This window comes from Nicotiana sylvestris, chromosome 5, assembly GCF_000393655.2.
Source record: "Nicotiana sylvestris chromosome 5, ASM39365v2, whole genome shotgun sequence".
In the NCBI taxonomy this organism is placed as follows: Eukaryota; Viridiplantae; Streptophyta; class Magnoliopsida; order Solanales; family Solanaceae; genus Nicotiana; species Nicotiana sylvestris.
Genome location: NC_091061.1, coordinates 134277766 through 134300273, shown reverse-complemented (window position 1 = coordinate 134300273; position 22508 = coordinate 134277766). Strand labels below are relative to the sequence as shown.

The 22508-nt window shown below is 38.3% G+C and overlaps 1 protein-coding gene across 1 annotated transcript; it reads left to right on the top strand.

The window, feature by feature from the left end:
• The first annotated feature begins 6023 nt into the window (after positions 1–6023).
• Positions 6024–6878, top strand: LOC138869333 (uncharacterized). The gene is made up of 2 exons (XM_070146945.1): positions 6024–6398; positions 6486–6878. The coding sequence occupies exons 1-2, from the start codon at positions 6024–6026 to the stop codon at positions 6876–6878; spliced, it is 768 nt and encodes a 255-aa protein (XP_070003046.1).
• The last annotated feature ends 15630 nt before the right edge of the window (positions 6879–22508 follow it).

Below are 22508 nucleotides of genomic sequence, written 5' to 3'. Positions count from 1 at the left end.
TCTTTTTATATTGTCTTCCCTGCCTTAGCTGTCACATACTTTACTGGTATTTCCATGTTTAATTGCTACTTGTTAGATATTGTTTTTCGTTGTTGAAGGTATTAGATATTCCGTAGTTTCATTGTCTCGGATTGTTGGATTAAGCTAGTTTATCGGTGTTTTATGGTATATTTTAGATCGATTTCTCTGAGTATATTATTTGTGTGAAGTTTCATAATGTACAAGCTTTTTGTTTGCTTTGGTTTAAGGTTTAAATTTTTGTGGAGAGTTTTGAGTTAAATTGTGAAGTTTCTGTTCTTATTGTGTAATTGGTACTGATATGGTGGGATCGGGTTGCACGTCGCAACAGGAGGAATTATGATGACCCAAAAGGTCATCACTTATTTTAGAAATAAATTCTGTGTTCCGAGGCTTTAAAAACCTCTTCCTGTCTCACCTCGATTTGCGTGTACAGTCCAGGCGCGTATCCGAAAAGCCATTATGTGAAAATATGTGAAAAATGATAGATTTGCCTTTAAAATGAATTTAAGTTGACTTCGGTCAATATTTTGGGTAAACGGACCCGGACCCGTGATTTGACGGTCCCGGAGGGTTCGTAGGAAAATATGGACTTGGGCGTATGCCCGGAATTGAATTTCGAGGTCCCAAACCCGAGAAATGAATTTTTTAAAGAAAATTATTTTCTGAAATATATATAAGTTTTTGGAAATGAAAGGTGTTTGGAATTTGATGGTATCGGGCCCGTATTTTGGTTCTGGAGCCCGGTACAGGTCTTATATGTGATTTAAGGCGAGCTTGCAAAATTTGGTAAGAAATGGAGGTCATATGACGTGATTCGGAACTTTAGTTGTAAAATTGAAACTTTAAAAGTCCTTGAGATTTTCTTTGATTTTGATGCTAAATTCATAGTTGTTGATGTTATTTTGGTGATTTGATTGCACGAGCAAGTTCGTATGATATTTTTAGGTTAGTGTGCATGTTTGGTTTGGAGCCTGAGGGCTCGGGTGAGTTTTGGATAGGCCACGAAGTGAAATTTGCACTTAGGAATTGCTGGTATGTTGCAGGTCTGCAGGCTGCGAGATCGCAAATGCGAATAACCCATCGCAAATGCGAGAGAAGGCTTGGGCCGGCCTGATCGCAAATGCGATCATTTCTTTGCAAATGCGAAGAGGCCGAGAAATCTCCATTATAGCAAATGTGACTCTCCCATAGCAAATGCGAGTTCACAATTGCAAACAGTGATCGCAAATGCGAGTTAGCAGGTTCTGAAGGGTTCACAGTTGCGAACCCTGATCGCAATTGCGACATCTGCGACCTGCAAATTCATAACTTAGCCGAAAATCTTTCATTTTTCAAACCCTTTCAAAACATAAACTCTCTTGGGCGATTTTCCAAAGAAACATTCTTCTCCAAATCGATTGTAAGTCATTTCTAACTCGTTTTCTACAATCTCTAACATCTCTTCACATGATTTCAACTCAAAATCAAGGATTTTCATGGGGAAAGTGGGTGTTTTGGGTAGAGCCTAGGTTTTTCAAATTTTGGGGATTTGGACCTCGATTTGAGGTCCGATTTCAAAATAAATTATATATTTGGGTTCCTGGGTGAATGGATAATCAGGTTTTGGTTCGAACCTCGGGTTTTGACCATGTGGGCCTGGGGTCGATTTTTGACTTTTTGGGTAAAACATTGAAAAACTTATTTTTATTCATTAGAATTGATTCATTTAGCATTTATTGATATAATTAAGTAACTTGTGGCTAAATACGAGTGAATTGGTGGTGGAATCAAGAGGTAAAGCGATAGTTGAGACTTGAATTGTGTTTGTGGCATCGAGGTATGTGTTTGGTCTAACCTTAGTTTGAGGAATTAGGAGTTGTGTCCTATTTGCTATGTGTTATTTGTTGAGTACGACGTATAATCATGGTGACGAGTATCTATACGTTGGTGTCAAGCATGCACGTGAGTCTTATACTATAGTTAATGTGTCCCCGTTTGTATTGTTCATGCCTTATGTGATGATTTCTATTGTTGAGCAAAGCTTGCGGAATTAATATTGGCATTTGAATATTGAAGAGCGTTGGCTCAAGTTGTAAAATGAAATGTGGAAGTATAATTGGCAATTGAACCTTATAGAATATTGTCTCAAGTTGTGAAGTGAGTTGTGAAGTAAATGTGAAAAAAAGAGAAGAGGATTATTATATTGTCTCTCTTGCTGGGATGTTGTTGCTTTTAATGCTATCTCCCTTGCCGGGATGTTGATGTTTATGATATTATTCTCTTGCCGAGATTTGATTATTGCACTATTGTTCCCTTGTCGGGATTTTATTGTGATTTTATTTATTTCCTTGCCCTTATTGTTTGTGATTGTTGTTTGGATGAGGAAGAGTGTTAAAGCACGAAGGGTGATGCCGTGTATTGTTTTGGTGAGAGAGTGTTAAAGCATGAAGAGTGATGCCATGCATAATTTTGTGAGGAAGAGTGTAAAAGCACGAAGGATGATTCCATGTCGCACGATGTACAATTCCATGCCGATTATATTGATTTTTATGGTGAGGACGAGAGTAAAAACACGAAGGGTGATGTCGTGCAAATTATATTGATTCTCATGCTGAGAATGAGAGTAAAAGCACGAAGGGTGATGCCGTGCACCTGTTTGATTTCTGATTCTTGTTGATAATTGAGTTATGGTGTTCCTTATATTTACCTGTTGTCCTTCTGTTATCATTTGATGTTTCCCCACAGTATGTTTTCCCCTCCCATCCTTAACTGTACATTCCTACTTTTATTTTCCATTGTATATGATTTAACTGCACAAGTTTATTTGGTAGTCTAATCCTAGCCTCGTTACTACTTCGCGAAAGTTAGGCTAGGCACTTACCAGCACATGGGGTCGGTTGTGCTGATACTACACTCTTCACTGTGTGCAGATCCCGGTGCAGCAGCTTTTGGACCTTAGCTTTGGGTTGCTGCCTTCAGTCCATTCGGAGATCCGAGGTAGTCCTGCAGGCATCCACAGGCCTTGGCGTCTCCTTCTATCCTTTTTTTTCTATTTCTTTTATGTATTTCAGAGACTGTGTTGTAATAACTCTTTCGGACCTTTAATTGTAGTATTCCTAAACAATCTGTGAAATTGTGACACCAATCTTCGGTAGTTATGTATGGATTGGTATTGGCTTCTTTATTAATATATTACGTTTTAGTCGTTCGCTTTTAAATTTTTGCTGTTTATGTAATGTTGGCTTTTAATTGTTAAAGGATTAAAAATGGAAAAAAGTAAATAATTTAAATGGTTGGCTTGTCTAGCTTTCACTAGTAGGCACCATCACGACTCCCGAGGGTGGAAAATCCGGGTCATGGCAGGAATAAGGATGGCATATTGAGGAGGAATAAGGGTGAAATGTTATTATATGGTGGGATCGGGTTGCGCGCAGCAACAAGAGGAATAAGGGTGAAATGCTATTGTACGGTGGGATAGGATTGCACGCCGCAACAAGAGGAATAAGGGTGGATTGATATGGAGTAATAAGGGTGAATATTTAAATGGATATTCACATATGGTGGGATCGGGATCCGCGTCGCATCAGTTTAAGTGTTTATGTATCTTTCTTCTACTATGTAAGTTATTCTCTAGCCTTGGTCTTCACTTAAGGATTAGTTATAGCTGGATACTGATAAGATACCTGAGTTCTATATTCATTCTTTGCAAGTTACTGTTTCATTTTGTTTCGTTCTTCTTTTTGCTTTATTATACACTGTATGTAGATTATGTTGTAATTGCCCTGCTGTAGCCTCGTCACTACCTCATCGAGGTTAAGCTTGGCACTTACCCGTACATGGGGTCGGTTGTACTGATACTGAACTCTGCTCTTTCTGTGCAGATTTCAGAGCAGGTATTGGCTGATATAGAGGTTGGCTTCAGGTTATACAGTTTGAAGAGCCAAGGTAATCCTGTTGGCGTCAGTAGGCCCTAACGTACCCTTCTACATCTCTACGTTAGTGTTTTTTTCTGTATTTCCAAAACAGTTGTAATTTCTTTTAGACTGATATTTGTAGAAAATCATAGTGTGTTCATGGATTGTGACACCGGATTCTGGGTAGTTATGGTAATATTATATGAACAAAGAGGCTATTTACTTGCTTCCACAATTATTTCTACTTGTTTTAGCTTGTTTACTCTTAATCATTGAAACATAAAGAAAATTGGTTAATAATACTATAATGTTGGCTTGCCTAGCAAGCGTGATGTTAGGCTCCATCACGGTCACGATGGTAAAAAATTTGAGTCATGACAAGTTGGTATTAGAGCACTAGGTTGCCTAGGTCTCACAATTCAAAAACAAGCTTAGTAGAGTCTGAGGGATTGGTACAGAGACGTCTGTGCTTATCCCCAGAGGCTCAGAGTTTAGGAACAATTTCACTTCTATTCTTCTCTGTCGTGCAATTTGATCTCTCAATGCTAATTGAACTCTCTACTCTTGTTTCTTCGCAGATGGTGAGAACACGTACTATTTCATCAGTTGAGCAGCAGCCAGAGCCCTCAGTGGCAGCTCCTATGAGGGGCAGAGAACGAGGTCGAGGCCGAGGCAGAGGCAGGGCTGCCCAGAGCTCGAGCAACAGAACCAGGTGCGGAGCCTCAGGTAGAGTTTGATGAGGAGGCTCCAATCGAGACCGTTCCAATAGGGCCAACTTAGGTTCCAGAGGGGTTCATCGTTACCCCTGTACTACAGATGCTTTGGTCAGTCTAGTGGTCCTTATAGAGAGTGTCGCTCAGACCGGCATATTTCCCGTGGCACCAGCCGTCTCTCGGGCTGGGGGAGGAGTTCAGAGTCCCGCTACTCACACTCCAGAGCAGATGACTCCCCAGCTTCAAACTCCAACAGCTCAGCCAATTGGGGCAGTTCCACCAGGTGTTGTATCACAGACCGGTGACGGATCATCTATGTCTTCTGAGGCTTTGTTGAAATTGGACAAGTTCACCAAGCTTTTTCCAGTTCATTATAGTGGGGTAGATTCTGAGGACCCATAGGATTATCTTGATCGCTGCCATGAGGTGCTGCGAAATATGGGGATAGTGAAGATCAATAGGGTCAATTTTGCTGCATTCTAGATGATAGGGTCAGCCAAGAGATGGTGGAATGATATTTTGTTGACTAGACCAGCTGGGTCGCCTGCTTTGACTTGGGACTAGTTCTCTCAGATATTTCTTGAGAAGTTCCTTCCCGTTACACTGAGAGAGGATTATCGCAGGCAGTTCGAGCGTCTCCAGTAGGGCAGTATGTCCGTCACTCAGTACGAGACCAACATTATTGATTTGGCCCTTCATGTTCTTTTTATACTTCCTACCGAGAGAGAGGGGATGGAGAGGTTTATTAAGGGACTTTCTCAGCCTAAGGAGACTGAGAGTGATATTTCTTTCCAAGATGCAGCCAATGTTTCCAGACGGGTGGAGATGGTTATAGCTCAGGGGAGTGGTCAGGGGTCTGACAAGAGGTTGCATCACTCCGGTGGATTCAGTGGGGCCTCATCTGGAGGTCGAGGTACTTTTGTTAGGGTCCATCCTCCCAGGCCATTTCATTCATTACTTCAGACATCCTATGGAGCTTCAGGGAGTCGTGGTTCTTATGTACCTTCTTCAAGGTAGCCAGCTTATAGTGCACCACCAGCTCCTATCAGGGCACCTCCTCTTTAGAGCTATTATCGCGGTCAGTCTGCTCATCCGGGTCAGTCTCAGTTTCCATAGCCATAGTATCAGGATGGATGTTTCGAGTGTGGTGATTATGGGCATATCCAGAGGAGCTTTTCGAGATTAGTGGGAGTTCCATCACAGCAGCAGGGTTCTCGTACCATGATTCCGGCATCGGTCGCGCCACCGCCTGCTAAGCCAGTTAGAGGTAGGGGTCAGGGATCCAGAGGTATAGGTCTGGCTGCTAGAGGTGGAGTTAAGGCCGTTAGAGGTGGAGGCCATGCCACTAGAGGTGGAGGCCAACCAGCAGGAGGTCGTCCCAGAGATATTGTTTAGAATGGTAGGGCCCAGCCCCAATGTTATGCTTTCCCAGCCAGGCCTGAGGCTGAGTCATCCTTTCACAGGTACTGTTTCAGTTTGCAGAGATGCTTCAGTTTTATTTGATCCAGGGTCTACATACTCCTATATGTCATCTTACTTTTCTTCATATTTGGTTGTGCCACGTGATTCTTTCAGCGCTCCCATGTATGTGTCTACACCGGTGAGAGATTCTATTATTGTAGATCATATCTATTGTTCGTGTGTGGTTGATATTGGAGGTCTTGAGACTCGTGTAGATCTCCTACTTCTTGATATGGTCAATTTTGATGTCATTTTGAGGATAGATTGGCTGTCACCTTATCTTACTATATTGGACTGTCACGCCAAGACCGTGACCTTATCCTTACCGGGTTTGCCTTGATTAGAGTGGAGAGGGACTCCTGGTCATCCTACCAACAGTGTTATCTCTTATATGAAGGCTCAATGTATGGTCGAGAAGGGGTGTTTGACTTATTTGGATTATGTTCGTGAATCTAGTGCAGAGGTTCTTTCTATGGATTCTGTACCAGTTGTTCGGGAGTTTCCAGAGGTATTTCCTGTAGGCCTGCAGGGGATTCCACCCGATAGGGATATTGACTTCTACATTGATTTGGCTCGGGGCACTCAGCCCATTTCTATTTTGCCATACCATATGGCCCCACCAGAGTTGAAGGAGAAGTTGCAAAACTTACTTGATAAAGGCTTCATTAGGCCTAGCGTCTCGCCCTGGAGTGCGCCCGTGTTGTTTGTGAAGAAGAAGGATAGATCGATGAGGATGTGCATAGAACAAAGTCACCATCAAGAACCAGTATCCATTGCCGAGGATTGGTGACTTATTTGATCAGGTTCAGGGTGCCAAAGTGTTTTCAAAGATCGATCTGAGGTGTGGCTACCATCAGTTGAGGATTAGGGCGTTTGATGTCCCTAAGACAGCTTTTCGGACTCGGTATGGGCATTATGAATTTCTAGTGATGTCATTTGGACTGACAAATGCCCCAGCAGCTGTGAGCACGTGATTTTTGCCGGAATAATAATATTCCTACAAAAGTCACAAATGGATTTTTCTGTTAAGTGCTTTTATTTTTTAGGAATTTATAGTATTTGTTTGGTAATTATTTGCATTTAGTTACATTTTGGTGCATATTTAATATTTTAAAAATCATGGAAAATACCCCAAAATGTTCGATTTCATGCATTGCATTTTTAGGTTTAAGTTGTTAATTAATTGCATTAATATACAAAAAATCAAAAAATATTGGCCATTTTTACATTTTTAGCTTTTAATCTCAAAATAGCAATTTCTTATCATTTAGCTTTGAATTAATTATTTATGTTTAGGTTAAAAAATATAATTTACAAATTAAATTTTAGTCTAGGGTTTTTAATTAAATTTAGTAGTTATAAAAAAATCAAGAAAAGGATAAAAAAACAAATAAAAAGGGGGAAAACTTTGACTAAAATTCGAAATTGGGCCAATTTAATGTCTGAGCCCAAATAATTCAATACCCCTCCCCTTTCACATAAACCCAGCCCCGCCATCACCCACCCATATATAATATCACTTATAACATCCACCAAAAACCCTAAACCTAATCTCTATAACACCCCAAACGGCGCACATCCCATCTCCGCCTCTGCCTCGCCCGAACTCACCCCAAACCCGCCTGAAACTCAGGCGAGTTCACCCCAAATCTCACCTCACATGCTTCCTCCTCCCTCCTCTTGCCACATAGTGTAACTAACTCTGACAGCAAGAAGATTCCCTCAATCACTCGCCCGTTTGCAAGCTAAATCACACGTTAGAAGGCTCTAGAAGGCGTGTGTTAGATGAGTGAAAGGCATCAGATCGATTTCATTCAATCCAAGCCTCACATTCATCATGTGCTCGTTTTCAAAGGAGTTTTTATCCGATTTCTTGAAGAGGAAGAAAGAATCTGGAGGTAAGGGTATATATAAAGGATTTTCGGTTAAAAGAAAAAGAAGAAGAAAATTAGGAAGAGATTGGAGATCAGAAATTCCTTTTATTTGAAAGAAAGTGAGGTTTTTAGTGTGGATTTTCTAACTTTCTCTTCTTCTAATTTCGTTCATATAAGAAAATAAACAGAAAGAAAAATTTCTGGGATTCTTTTTTTCTCTTTGCTCAAATCTGAAAATGTATTGTAGTTCCTGATTTCTGAGTTTTTCTTTTGGAGTTGATTTGAACTCGAGGTGGATTTCGATTAAACACTATTGATTTTGAGTATTTTTTGGTGGTTGTTTGTCGGTTCGCGGTTTAGTTTGGTTTCCACGATTTGGGTTTGGCCGTCGAAATTGTATTCATTGTCATTTTCTGATTTTGTTAAAGTTTTAGCTAAACAGGTTCATATTCCCTTTTCATTTTGTTTACAACTATGTCTGGAATCGATTCATGCCTGAGCTAGCCTAAAAATGATGTCTAAAAATTTGTTTACCTCTTCTTGATGCGAGTTACATTTTTGTGTCTGATTTGTGTGCTCCTGTTGATTGGTAATGTTTACTCTGTTCAAGTTTCTTTACTTGCTTTATAATATAAGATTTATATGCTAATTTTTCCTTTAAATCTTTCTTATTAAAATGCTGATTGGTTTGTTAGCTTTGAATTCATAGGCATAGACGTTTTTTTTCTTTTCTGTTGTTGTTTCTCTTTGGTCTAATTAACACAAAATGTTATTATTTTTTATCATTATTTTTCTTGTTGGTGTCTAGTTGGTATTTTTAATTAACATATGTTAGCTTCTTGTTTTGTGGTATTTTTGTGTTGTCATGGTTGAGAGTAGTACCAAAATGATACTATAAGTCTAGTCCAAAAAAAGGGGCGTCAATACTGGGATACTATTTATATTCATTTTATGAATGTTAGTTTGAGCTTTGTCCTTTGTTAAGGTTTTCAAAAACAATCAGATTCTAATTCTAAAGGAGTTGATTTTGGGTTTAAAATTTTGAATGGCCAGTATCATATTTTGTTCGACCCTTTGTTATTCTAGTATTCTTAGTCTTATATCGTGCATTTTGGATGTTTACATATCTCGATATCACATTTGTCATGATCGGTATATATTTGTTTTGAATGACCGTGGGATCGTGGGGAGTGATAGAAAGGCCGAAGCCCATTAGCAATTAATTTATTCCATATTTTAGGTATCGGGTTCAGCCGGATAAGAGAAAGGTTTAAAAGGGAATGTTCATGAAATCTCGTTTAGTAAAAGTATTCCATAACCTTTTCACACACAATTGCCGAATTAAGTATTACACGACTTATATACTCTTGTAGTTTGCTTTAGGCGCGATTAATAATAAATCATCGTGGCTATGGGTACGGTTCCTCTAACATGGTTACGACACGTAAATTCAAATTCGGGTGCACATTTCATGTGACTCGACTATACCTTCACATCTTTAATAATAAAATAAACATATCGTAAACCACGGGTGCATTTTATGTAGCGTGGTTTACGGTGTGTTCCTAAACAAATCAGTGTACGACGATTGTGATTTATTCTATAAACATTAAAAGCAATTTAAAAAGTTAGAAATTCACCATAAGTTTAAATAAGTGATTAATCAGATAATTAGGTCAATTACTAATAGTTGAGAGACCGTGTTAAAACCACAGAACCTGGGAATGCCTAACACCTTCTCCCCGGTTAACATAATTCCTTACCCGAATTTCTGTATTTTGCGGACTGTAAAATAGAGTCAAAACTTGCAAGTAAATTCTGTATTTCGAGGCCTTAGAAGCCTCCTTTTTCCTCACCTCGATTTGCATACATGGTCCGGGCGTATATCCGGAATGCTTTTATGTGGAAATTTGATGAAAATATTAATTTGGCCTTTAAAATTTAATTTAAGTGAACTTTGGTCAACATTTTGGGTAAACGAATCCGAACCCATGATTTAACGGTCCTGGAGGGTCCGTAGGAAAATATGGAACTTGGGCATATGCCCGGAATTGAATTCCGAGGTCCCAAGCCCGAGAAATGAATTTTTGAAGAAAATTATTTAACTGAAATTTTAAGGGTTTTTGGAAATTTGAATGTATTTGAAATTGATGGTATCGGGCCCATATCTTAGTACTGGAGCCTGGTACAAGTCTTATATGGTGTTTAGATTGAGCCTGTAAAATTTGGTAAGAAACAGACTTGAAATGACGTGAATCGGACCCTCAGTTGTGAAATTTGAAACTAAGTGTTCTTGAGATTTTTCTTTGATTTTGATGCTAAATTCATTGTTAAAGCTTTTAATTTGGCGATTTGATCGCACAGTAAGTTCATAGGATGTTTTTGAGTTAGTATGCATGTTTGGTTTGGAGCCCTGAGGGCTCGGGTGAGTTTCGGAAGGTTTTTATACTTGGGAAAAGTTGCAGGTTTTCAGTTTCTAGTATTCTGGAGTTTTGTTCTTCGCGTTCGCGGAAAGACTCTTGTGAATGCGAAGGGTAAGTCAGGCTGAAGGACAATTCCTTTTATGCAAATGCAAGAAACAGGACGCGAATGCAAAGCATTGGGGGTGCTACCCTTCGCGAGCGCGGACCTGCTATCGCGAACGCGAAGGCCTTTTGGCCGAGACAAGGGAAAGGGATTTTTTTTCTACATGAACGCGGCCACTGGCCCGCAAACGTGAGCCACTAAATGCGAACGCAAAGGCAACTGGGCCTAACCCTTCGTGAATGCGACAGGCCCTTCGCGAACGCGAAGAAGACCTGCCCTGTGAATTAAAAACAGTAGCAAATCAGAATTGAGTCCATAACTTCATATTTTCAAAACTAGAGAGCAGTGAGGCGATTTTCAAAGAACAAGTTCTTTCCCAAAGCATTGATATATGATTCTAAACCTTTTTCTTTCGATTTCCCATTGCATTTCATCAATTTTCATCCAAAAATCTAGGGTTTTTATGGTAGAAATTAGGAATTTGGGTAGAGTTAGGGCTTTTTGAATAATTAGAATTTAGACCTCGTTTTGGGGTCGGATTTCAAAACTAATTGCATATTTGGGCTCGTGGGTGAATGGGTGATCGAGTTTTTGTCCGAACCTCGAGTTTCGATCAAGCGGGCCCAGGGTCAATTTATGACCTTTTGGGAAAAATGATAGAAAATCTATAATTAAGCATTGGGTATGAATTCTTTAGCATTTGTTGATGTTGTTAAATTAATTTGGGCTAGATACAAGTAATTTGGAGGCAAATTCTAAAGGAAAAGCGGTGTTTGAGGCTTGAGTTGGCCGTGGAAGTTTTAGGTAAGTGTTTGGTCTAACCTTAGCTTGAGGGATTAGGAGTTGTGTCTTAATTGCTATGTGTTAATCGTGGAGTACGATGTATAGGCATGGTGACGAGTATCTATACGTCGGTGTCAAGCAAGCCCGTGGGTCTAGTGTTGTAATTGTTGTGACTCCGTTGAGATTTATTCATGCTTAATATGTTGATTATCATTGTTGGTTCCCTTGCCAGGATGTTATTGTTTATGATATTGTCTCCCTTGCCGGGATGTTATTGGTTATGATATTGTCTCCTTTGTCGCGATGTATTATTTACTATATCGTCTCCTTTGCCGGGATATTGTTGTTGTACTCTTGTGCCCTTGCTGGGATTCTTTGTGATTGATGTTGATTTGTAAATAGGATAGGGTGGCATGCCGCCAAGGTGATATTGGAAATGGGATCGGGTTGCACGCCTACAACAAGATATATGAAATGGGAGCGGGTGGCACACTGCCACAATGATATATGAAATGGGATCGGGTTGCACGACTGCAACGAGATATATGAAATGGGATCGGATTGCACGCTTGTAACAAGGTATGCGAAATGGGATCGGGTGGCACGCCGTGACGGTAATATTTGAAATGGGATCTGGTTGCACGCCTGCAACAACAAAGAGATGAAAGGGAATACTGTGTTTGTTTTCTTATTATTGCGAGTAATTGAATTTTTGGTTTCCATACACTCCTCTTTGGTATTATGTTATTATCTGATACTCCCCGCAACATGTTATTCTCCCTCCCATCTTTACTGTGAATATCTGATTTTATTTTCCACTGTATATGATTTAACTGCACAAATTTATTTGGTAGTCTGGTCCTAGCCTCGTCACTACTTCGTTGAGGTTAGGCTAAGCACTTACCAGTACATGGGATCGGTTGTGCTGATACTACACTCTGCAATGTGTGCAGATACTGGTACCGGAGCATTTGGACCATAGTGAGGTTGCTGCCTTCAGTCCAACAGGCGACCCGAGGTAGTCCTGCAAGCGTCCGCGAGCCTTGGCGTCTCCTTCTATCATTTCTTTTCTGTTTTTACTTATTCAGAGACAGATTCGTGTATTTCCATTCAGACTTTATTTGTAGTATTCTTAGACAGTCTGTGAAATTATGAGACCAAATTCTGGGTACAGTTGTATTTAGACTTCCGCAGTTTATATTAAGTTAAATTATCAGATTTCGTCTCCCGCTTTGTTATTGATGTTATCATTTCCGCTGTTTTGATATGTTGTTTTGGAATTATAAGGGCTTAAAGACTTGAAAAGGGTAATTACATCGGAATAGTTGGCTTGCTTAGCTTTCACGAGTATGCGCCATCACGACTCCCGAGGGTAGAAATCTGGGCCGTGACAAGTTAGTATCAAAGCTCTAGGTTTCTTAGGTCTCACAATTCATAGAAAATCTTAGTAGAGTATGAGGGATTGGTACGAAGACGTCTGTATTTATCCCCTAGACGCTACAAAGTTAGGAAAAACATCACATCTATTATTTCCTATCGTGCGATTTGGTTTCTCATTGCTAATTGAATTTCTACTCTATTCTTTCACAGATGGCGAGAATACGCGCTTCCTCATCCACTGATCAGCAGCCCGAGTCCCCAGCAGCAACTTCCACGAGGGGCAGAGGGCGAGGCCGTGATAGAGGCTGAGTTAGGGGTAGAGCTCAGCCTAGAGCAGTAGCACCAGCGGCGGAACCTCAGGTTGGTTTTGATGATGAGGTTCCGGTCCAGGCAGCTTCGATGGGCCCATCTCAAGTCCCAGAGGGGTTCACTGCTACACGAGTACTCCAGGATGCTATGGTCCATCTAGTGGGCCTTATGGAGAGCGTCACCCGGGTAGGCTTGCTTCTTGCAGCACCAACCATCTCTCAGGCTGGAGGAGGATCCCAGACTCCTGCTACCCGCACTCCGGATCAGATGGCTCCCCAGTTTTAGATTCCAGTAGCTTAGCTAGCTGGAGCATTTCAGTCGGGTATGGTAGCTCAGACCGGTGATGGAGTAGCTATGTCAGCTGATGCCTTGTGGAGATTGGATAGGTTCACCAAGCTCTTCACAACCACTTTTAGTGGTGCATCTTCTGAGGATCCCTAAGATTATTTAGACAGCTGTCATGAGGTTCTCAGGAACATAGGGATAGTGGAGACCAATGGGGTCGACTTTGCTGCTTTTTGCTTATTTGGATCTGCCAAGACTTGGCGGAGGGATTATTGTTTGGCTAGACCAGTTGGGTCACCAGCTTTGACTTGGGATCACTTTTCTCAGCTATTTATAAAATATAAAGAAATCTTATTTAAAATTACCGACCAAAGTTGGTTGATTAATATAGGGGTAGCCTTTAGCGATCAACTTTGGTCACTTTTTTTTAACATCTGGAAAGTAACCGACCAACTTAGATCGGTTATGTGGTCAACATTGGTCAAACTTTAAATCACTTTTATATTTACTATCTAAATAATATAAAAGTAATCCGTTAATACTTTTGTAATACAAGGATGAATACATTAACATATACTATAACATGCTATATATGTAGTTAAAGTAGTACAACGAAGCGTGTTATATATATATATATATATATATATATAAGTGAGACGTTTTATTTTTAATATTCAACGATGCATCTAAGTAAGTTATAAGTCGATGAATTAATTTACAAGCAGATATATTTGATGATAAATTATATATACTAACTAGGATCTTCACAAGTCTATCAATCCCTAAAAGAACCCGACCTCTATCTATATAGATATAGATATAGGTGAGACATTTTATTTTTAATATTCAACGATGCATCTAAGTAAGTTATAAGTCGATGAATCAATTTACAAATAAATTTATTTGATGATAAATTATATATACTAATTAGGATCTTCACAAGTCTATCAATCCCTAAAAGAACCTGACCCTTATCCATATATATATATATATATATATATATAGGTGAGACGTTTTGTTTTTAATATTCAACGATGCATCTGAGTAAGTTATAGGTCGATGAATCAATTTACAAACAAATATATTTGATGATAAATTATATATAATAATTAGGATCTTCACAAGTCTATCAATCCCTAAAAGAACCCGAAGTAGGGATTGATAGACTTGTGAAAATCCTAATTAATATATATAATTTATCATCAAATATATTTGTTTGTAAATTGATTCATCGACTTATAACTTACTCAGATGCATCGTTGAATATTAAAAACAAAACGTCTCACCTATATATATATATATATATATATATATATATATATATATATATATATATATATGGATAAGGGTCGGATTCTTTTAGGGATTGATAGACTTGTGAAGATCCTGGTTAGTGTATATAATTTATCATCAAATATATCTATTTGTAAATTGATTCATCGACTTATAATTTACTCAGATGCATCGTTGAATATTAAAAACAAAACGTCTCACCTATATATATATAGTTAAAGTATTACAATGAATTAGTGGTTGTGTGTATGTGTGTATACATACATACATACATACAAACATATATATATATATATATATATATATATATATATATATATATATATATTAATTAATTAATTAATTATTCGTACGTACCTAGTAATGTATAAGATTGATAATCAATTACAATATAGTTTATGTGTGTGTGAGAAATTACTCATATACTTAAATATAACTTAAAAATTTACTTACATAGATGCTATTATAATCTATTAAATGTAATTATCTAGTTAATATAATTTTTTGTAAAGATTATGCTTATAGTTTATAATTATTTATAATAATTGTAGTTAAATAAAATAAATATTTATAGTTATTAATAATTTTTTATAGATTATAATATGTTAAAAATAAAAACAAAAATAAAAGAGTTAGTTTTTTTTAAAGAAAACCGACCAAAGTTGATTGGTATTTGGTCAAACGGTGAACACTAACCAAAAGCAGGTTTCCCCTCATTTCTCTTATTTTCTTCCCCAAATTTTTCTAACTCCTCCCTATTCCCCTTCTCTATTTTTCCCACTCAAATTTCATTCCCCACCCCGTGTAGCCACCACCCAACATCGTCCCCGTCGCTGGAGCTGTCGCTGCCGCTGCCACTGCTCTGCCCCTTTCCTAAACCCTAAATAATCATGGTTCGAATTACAACCCATTTCTTTGTTATTTCTAGTTTTTGTTTCAATTATTTGAACATATGTATTTTATTATTTCAGTTAGTGTTTCAATTCTTTGAACATTGTATATTATTGATGTGATGACCCAAAAGGTCATCACTTGTTTTAGAAATAAATTCTATGTTCCGATGCCTTAAAACCTCCTTTTTTCCTTACCTTGATTTGTGTGCGCAGTTCGGACATGTAATCGAAAAGCCATTATGTGAAAATCTATAAAAAATGATGAATTTTGCTTTTAAAAATGAAATTAGCTTGACTTCGGTCAATATTTTGGGTAAACGGACCCGGAGGGTCCATAGGAAAATATGGGACTTGGTCGTATGCCCGAAATCGAATTCCGAGGTCCCAAGCCCGAGAAATAGATTTTTAAAGAAAATTATTTTTTGGAATATATATGAGTTTTTGGAAATGAAATATGTTTGAATTTAATAGTATCGGGCCCGTATTTTGGTTTCGGAACCCGGCACAGGTCTTATATGTGAATTAAGTTGAGCCTGTAAAATTTGGTGAGAAACGAACTTGAAATGACGTGAATCGGACCTTCGGTTGTTAAAATTTGAACTTAAGAGTTCATGGGATTTTTCTTTGATTTTCATGCTAAATTCATAGTTATTGATGTTATTTTGATGATTTGATTGCACGATCAAGTTTGTATGGTATTTTTAGGTTAGCGTGCATGTTTGGTTTGGAGCCCCGAGGGCTCGAGTGAGTTTTGGATAAGCCACGGAGTGAAATTTTGATTTAGGAAATTGCTGGTATGTTGTAGGCCTGCAGGCTTCGCAAATGCAAAGAATGATTGAAAATGTGAAGAAGGCATGGGTAGGCCCTGATCGCAAATGCGACCATCTGATCGCAAATGCGACGTATGCCTCGCAAATGCGAAGCCCGCAGAAATTTTGGGTGGTCGCAAATGCGAAAATATCTTCGCAAATGCGAAGAAAGCAAACTTATGAAGGGTTCACCTTGGTCGCAATTGCGACATCTGCAACCTGATAAATCATAACTTAGACGCATTTTCAGCCATTTTTCAACCCTTTTCAAAACCTAAACACCTTTGGGTGATTTTTCAAAGACAAGTACGCTTCCAAATCGATTATAAGTGTTTTCTAACTTGTTTTCATTAATCTCTAACATCTTTTCACATGATTTCAACTCAAAATCAAAGGTTTTCATGGGGGAAATTGGGTGTTGTGGGTAGAAATTAGATTTTTCAAATTTTGGGGATTTGGACCTCGATTTGAGGTCCGATTTCAAAACAAATTATATATTTGAGTTCGTGAGTGAATGAGTAATCAGTTCTTGGTTCGAACCACGGGTTTTGACCATGTGGGCCCGGGGGTCGATTTTTGACTTTTTGGAAAAAACTTTAGAAAACCTATTTTCATGCATTAGAAATGATTCATTTAGCATATATTGATATAGTTAAGTAACTTGTGGCTAGATACGAGCAAATTGGTGGTGGAATCAAGAGGTAAAGCGGTAGTTGAGGCTTGAATTGTGTTCGTGGCATCGAGGTAAGTGTTTGGTCTAACCTTAGCTTGAGGGATTAGGAGTTGTGTCCTATTTGTTATGTGCTAGTTGTTGAGTACGACGTATAGGCATGGTGATGAGTATCTATACGTTGGTGTCAAGCATGCTTGTGAGTCTTATACTATGATTATTGTGACTCCGTTTTGTATTGTTCATGCCTTATGTGATGATTTCTATTGTTGAACAAGGCTTGTGTAAGTAATATTGGTAATTGAATATTAAAGAGCGTTGGCTCAAATTGTAATATGATTTGTGGAAGTATTATTGGCAATTGAACATTATTGAGCATTGGCTAAAATTGTGAATTGAGTTGTGAAGTAAATGTGAAAAAGAAAAGAGGATTATGATATTGTCTCCCTTACCAGGATGTTGTTGTTTTAAATGTTATCTCCATTGTCGGGATGTTGTTGCTTTGATATTGTTCCCTTGCCGGGATATGATTGTTGTACTATTGTTCCCTTGCCAGGATTTTGTTGTGATTTTATTGATTTCCTTGCCCTTATTGCTTTGTGATTGTTGTTTGGGTAAGGAAGAGTGTTAAAGCACGAAGGGTGATGCCGTGTATGATTTTGTGATAGAGTGTTAAAGTATGAAGGGTGATGCCGTGTATGATATTTGTGAGAGAGTGTTAATGCACGAAGGGTGATGTCGTGCCGCACGATGTACAATTCCTTACCTTTATATGAGTGATAATGCACGAAGGATCATTCTGTGCCATGATTATGTGAGGTAAAAGCACAAAGGGTGATGTTGTGCTAATTATATTGATTTTGTGGTGAGTACGAGAGTAAAAACACGAAGGGGGATGTCGTGCACTTGCCTTTGATTTTCTTGATTTCTATTGATAACTGAGTTATGGTGTTCTTTACATTTAACTGTTAGTTTCTGCTGCTACTTGTTGTTTCCCGCAGCATGATTCCTCCTCCCTATCTTTAATTGTAAAGTTTTGCTTTTATTTTCCGTTGTATATGATTTAACTGCCCAGGTTTATTTGGTAGTCTGGTCCTAGCCTCGTCACTACTTCACCGAGCTTAGACTAGGCACTTACCAGCACATGTGGTCAGTTGTACTGATACTACACTCTGCACTATGTGCAGATCCCGGTACTGGAGCATATGAACCTTAGCTTTGGGTTGATGCCTTCAGTCCATTCGGAGATCCGAGGTAGTCCGCAGGCCTTGGAATCTCCTTCTATCCTTTCATCCTGATTCATTTATGTATTTACGAGAAAATATTGTATTTATTTTCGGACCCATATTTGTCGTATTCCTAGACCTTCTGTGAAATTGTGACACCTGTTCTGGGTAGTCTTTGTTTAAAGAATTGTATTGGTAATATTTAAATGGCTATATTTTGTTCTTCCGTTTATTAAATTCTGCTGTTTATATAATGTTAGTTCATAATTGTTAAGGGATTAAAATGGGAAGAAGGTAAATAATTCAAATGGTTAGCTTGCATAGCCTTCACTAGTAGGCGCCATCACGACTTCCGAGGGTGGGAAATCCGGGTCATGAAAATTGATGACTAGGGTTTAGGTCTTGTTTTAATTAGTTTTGTTTATTAATTTTATTAACTGATTAGTTTAATTAGTCTTGAATAATTTAATAAGATTTGAATTATACTTTGTATAGTCTTGAATAGTTTAGTTAGAATCTAAGGTTTAGTAGTAGTAGTAGTGGAACTTTTAGTTTATAAATTAAAATTTTAGGATATAAATTGAAATTTTAGGATTTGTAGTTGAACTTTTAGTTTATGAATTGGACCTTTTGGATATTAAACTAAATTTTAGTTTATAAATTAAAATTTTTGGATATGAATTAGGCTTTTAGTTTATAAATTAAAATTTTAGGATATAAATTGAACTTTTAGGATTTGTAGTTGAACTTTTAGTTTATGAATTGGACCTTTTGGATATTAAATTGAATGTTTAGTTTATAAATTGAATTTTTTGGATATGAGTTGAACTTTTAGTTTATAAATAGAATTTTAGGATAGGAATTGAACTTTTAGGATATGTAGTTGAACTTTTAGTTTATGAATTGGACCTTTTGAATATTAAATTGAATTTTTAATTTACAAATTGAAATTTTTGGATATGAGTTGAACTTTTAGTTTATAAATTGAAATTTTAGGATATGAATTGAACTTTTAGGATTTGTAGTTGAACTTTTAGTTTATAAAAAAGATTATGATATGAAATAACTAAATTAATTTGTTCTTGTTTTATTTGTATAGATGGAACATCGTACTTGGATGTACAATAGAAATTATTCTAATCGGCGGGGATTGCGGAAGATTTTGTAGAAGGAGTTGATGACTTTATTAGACATGCAATATCACTTTCACCATACCAAAGTGATGGAGTAATTAGGTGCCCTTGTGTTAGGTGCGACTGTATGAAGTTTGAAACACCGGACGAAGTTAAGCTTCATCTTTATAGGAAGTGATTAGGAATGAAGATTTCGAGAGAAGGTGGGTGTGGCCTCCATGGAGGACAAGATGCGGGAAACAAGACTCAGATGGTTTGGGCACATTCAGAGGAGGAGCACTGATGCACCAGTGAGGAGGTGTGAGCAACTGGTTGTGGTGGGCACGAGGAGAGGTAGAGGGAGATATAAGAAGTATTGGGGGGAGGTGATCAGGCAGGACATGGCACGACTTAGGATTTCTGAGGACATGGCCCTTGACAGGGAATTGTGGAGGTCGAGCATTAAGGTTGTAAGTTAGGGGGAAGTTTGTTAATATTACTATAGCGCACTAGAGGGAGACTAGCCATTTAGGAGTTAGACTTAGGATGCTACTGACCAGCTACTGATGTAGGGCTGTATCTGTTGGATATTAGTATACCTTACATCCTTTTCGTATTTCCTATATTTCTTATATTGTTGTTATTTTGTTATTTTATGTTATTTACTATGAGTCTATTGATAGTACTAATATATTGTCTCTTGTTTCTCTCTTGAGCCGAGAGTCTCCTGGAAATAGCCTTTCTGCCCCTCGGGGTAGGGGTAAGGTCTGCGTACATATTACCCTCCCCAGACCCCACTTGTGGGATTATACTGGGATGTTGTTGTTGTTGTTGTTGTTGGTTTATAGAGAATTACTTTGTGTGGACTAATCATGGAGAGATCGATGGTAGCCGTGGGATATTTCATAACATGTTTGTTGGTGAATGTAGTAGGTCGGTGGAGAATACAAATCGTGATTCTAGAATTGATGATATGGTTACAGATGCTTTTGGGATGCACTTCGGGGGTGAGCCCAATGAAAATGTTGAACAAACTCCTAATGATGATGCAAAATATTTTTATGAACAGTTAGAGGAAGCTAGTCGTCCACTGCGTAAAGGAAGTCTGCACTCTGAGCTGTCTGTTGCAGTTAGATTACTAAGTATCAAATCTGATTGGAATATTTCTCAAGCAGCCATGGACTCTTTCATTGACCTTATGAGTAAACTAGTTGACCCTAATATCAAATTACATGGTGATTTCTATAAGGAAAAGAGATTAGTTTCTAAGTTAGGACTTTCGTCAATGAGAATTGATTGTTGTGAAGATGGTTGCATGTTATATTATAAAGACGATGCAACTTTAGACGGTTGTAAATTTTGCAAAAAGCCTCGTTTCAAGAGGCTTTCCAGCGGGAATATGGTTGCTATCAAGGCGATGCATTATTTACCTCTTATACCTAGGTTAAAGAGGTTATATGCATCGATGAGTTCTACTCCTCATATGAGATGACACTTTGAAAATAGAAGAACCTGGTGTTATGTGTCATCTTTCAGATGGAGAAGCTTGGAAGCACTTTGATAGGACATATCCAGATTTTGCTAGTGAACCAAGGAACATTCGGTTAGGTCTATGTGTGGATGGCTTCACACCTTTTTCTATATCTGCGACACCATATTCATGTTGGCCTGTCTTTCTTATACCTTATAATCTACTACCCGAGTTGTGTATGACTAGTTCATATATATTCTTAAATTGTATTTTCCCTGGTCCACGTAACCTGAAAAGTTTGATTGATGTGTATTTGCAACCTTTGATTGATGAGCTAAAACAATTGTGGTATGATGGTGTTGAAACATATGACATATCAACCAAGCAAAATTTCAATTTGCATGCTAATTTAATGTGGACTATTAATGATTTCCCTGCGTATGGAATGTTGTCTGGGTGGATGACTGCTGGGAAGCTAGCTTGTCCTTACTGCATGGAAAATAGTTAAGTGTTCACTTTGAAAAATGGCCGAAAGCAATCATGGTTTGATTGTCATCGTCAATTCTTGCCTCATGATCATGAGTTTAGACGGATGAAAAATGCATTCAAAAAGAATAAAATGGAATATGATTCTCCACCTCCGATACTTTCAGGTGAGGAAATTTGGGAGAGGATCCAGAATTTCAGTAAAGTTACCGAAACTCCCCCTTATAGATTCCCCGGATATGGTATGACTCATAATGGGACGAAACAGAGTATATTTTGGGAGTTACCTTATTGGAAGGATAATCTTCTCCGTCACAACCTTGATGTCATGCATATTGAGAAAATTTATTTTAATAATTTTTTCAACATAGTTGTTACGACCCTAAACCCGAACCCGGTCGTGATAGCGCCTCTCGTGAAGACAAGGCCAGCCGACACTTCCCATTTTCCAATTTATTAACGATTAAGCATTTAAGAAATTGTCGAAACATGATAAAATAGTTCAAAGTAGCAAATAATATCATAAATATGCGGAAGAACAACCCAACACCGCCCGATACCGGGGTATCACTAGTCAGGAGCATCTATAAATCCTACTACAAGTCCGATAAGTCCATAACTACTACAATATCTGAAAAGAGATAGAAATGACAAAAAGGGAGAAACACGGGACTGCGGACGCCAAACAACTACCTCGTGAATTCCGAATGTCTATCGGGAGCCCTCAACTCGCACTCAGGATCAGCAACGCCTGAATCGGCACAGGGGGTGCAGGGAGTAAAGTGAGTACTCCAACTCAGTGAGTAACAAATTTAAATAAAGACTGAAAGCAAGAAATCATGCAAGACACAAAGCATTCTATAAAGAAGAAGTAAAACAATTAAAACAGTAAACCAATGAAAGATAGGTAAAATCCTTTAACTCATATGTAGTTTCATGAAAAGCCTTTTTCAATAATTAAGTAGGTAATTGACAGTCAATTATGAAAAGTAAACACATAATGGCTCGCCCCTCGTGCACAATTTCAACAAATCCGCCCCTCGGGCAACATCTCAGAAAAGTACCAGCCCCTCGGGCAATCATATAGAACAATACCATCCCCTCGGGCTCAATCTCACATCACAATGGGTACCCGTGCTCACTGGGGGTGTACAAACTCCTGGAGGGGCCCCTTATGGCCCAAGCGTAATATCAAGCCACCTCGTGGAATCATCACTAGGCCCTCGGCCTCATATCAATCAAGCCACCTCGTGGCGTACATATCTCAAGCCCTCGGCCTTGCTCAGTCAAAAATCCTCACAAG

Excerpts from the sequence above, each read along its gene's own strand:
- LOC138869333 (XM_070146945.1), top strand. The coding sequence starts at position 6,024 with ATGGTAGGGCCCAGCCCCAATGTTATGCTTTCCCAGCCAGGCCTGAGG. Across the intron at positions 6,399-6,485 it reads TGGACTGTCACGCCAAGACC|GCTCAATGTATGGTCGAGAA; the intron begins GTGACCTTATCC and ends TCTTATATGAAG.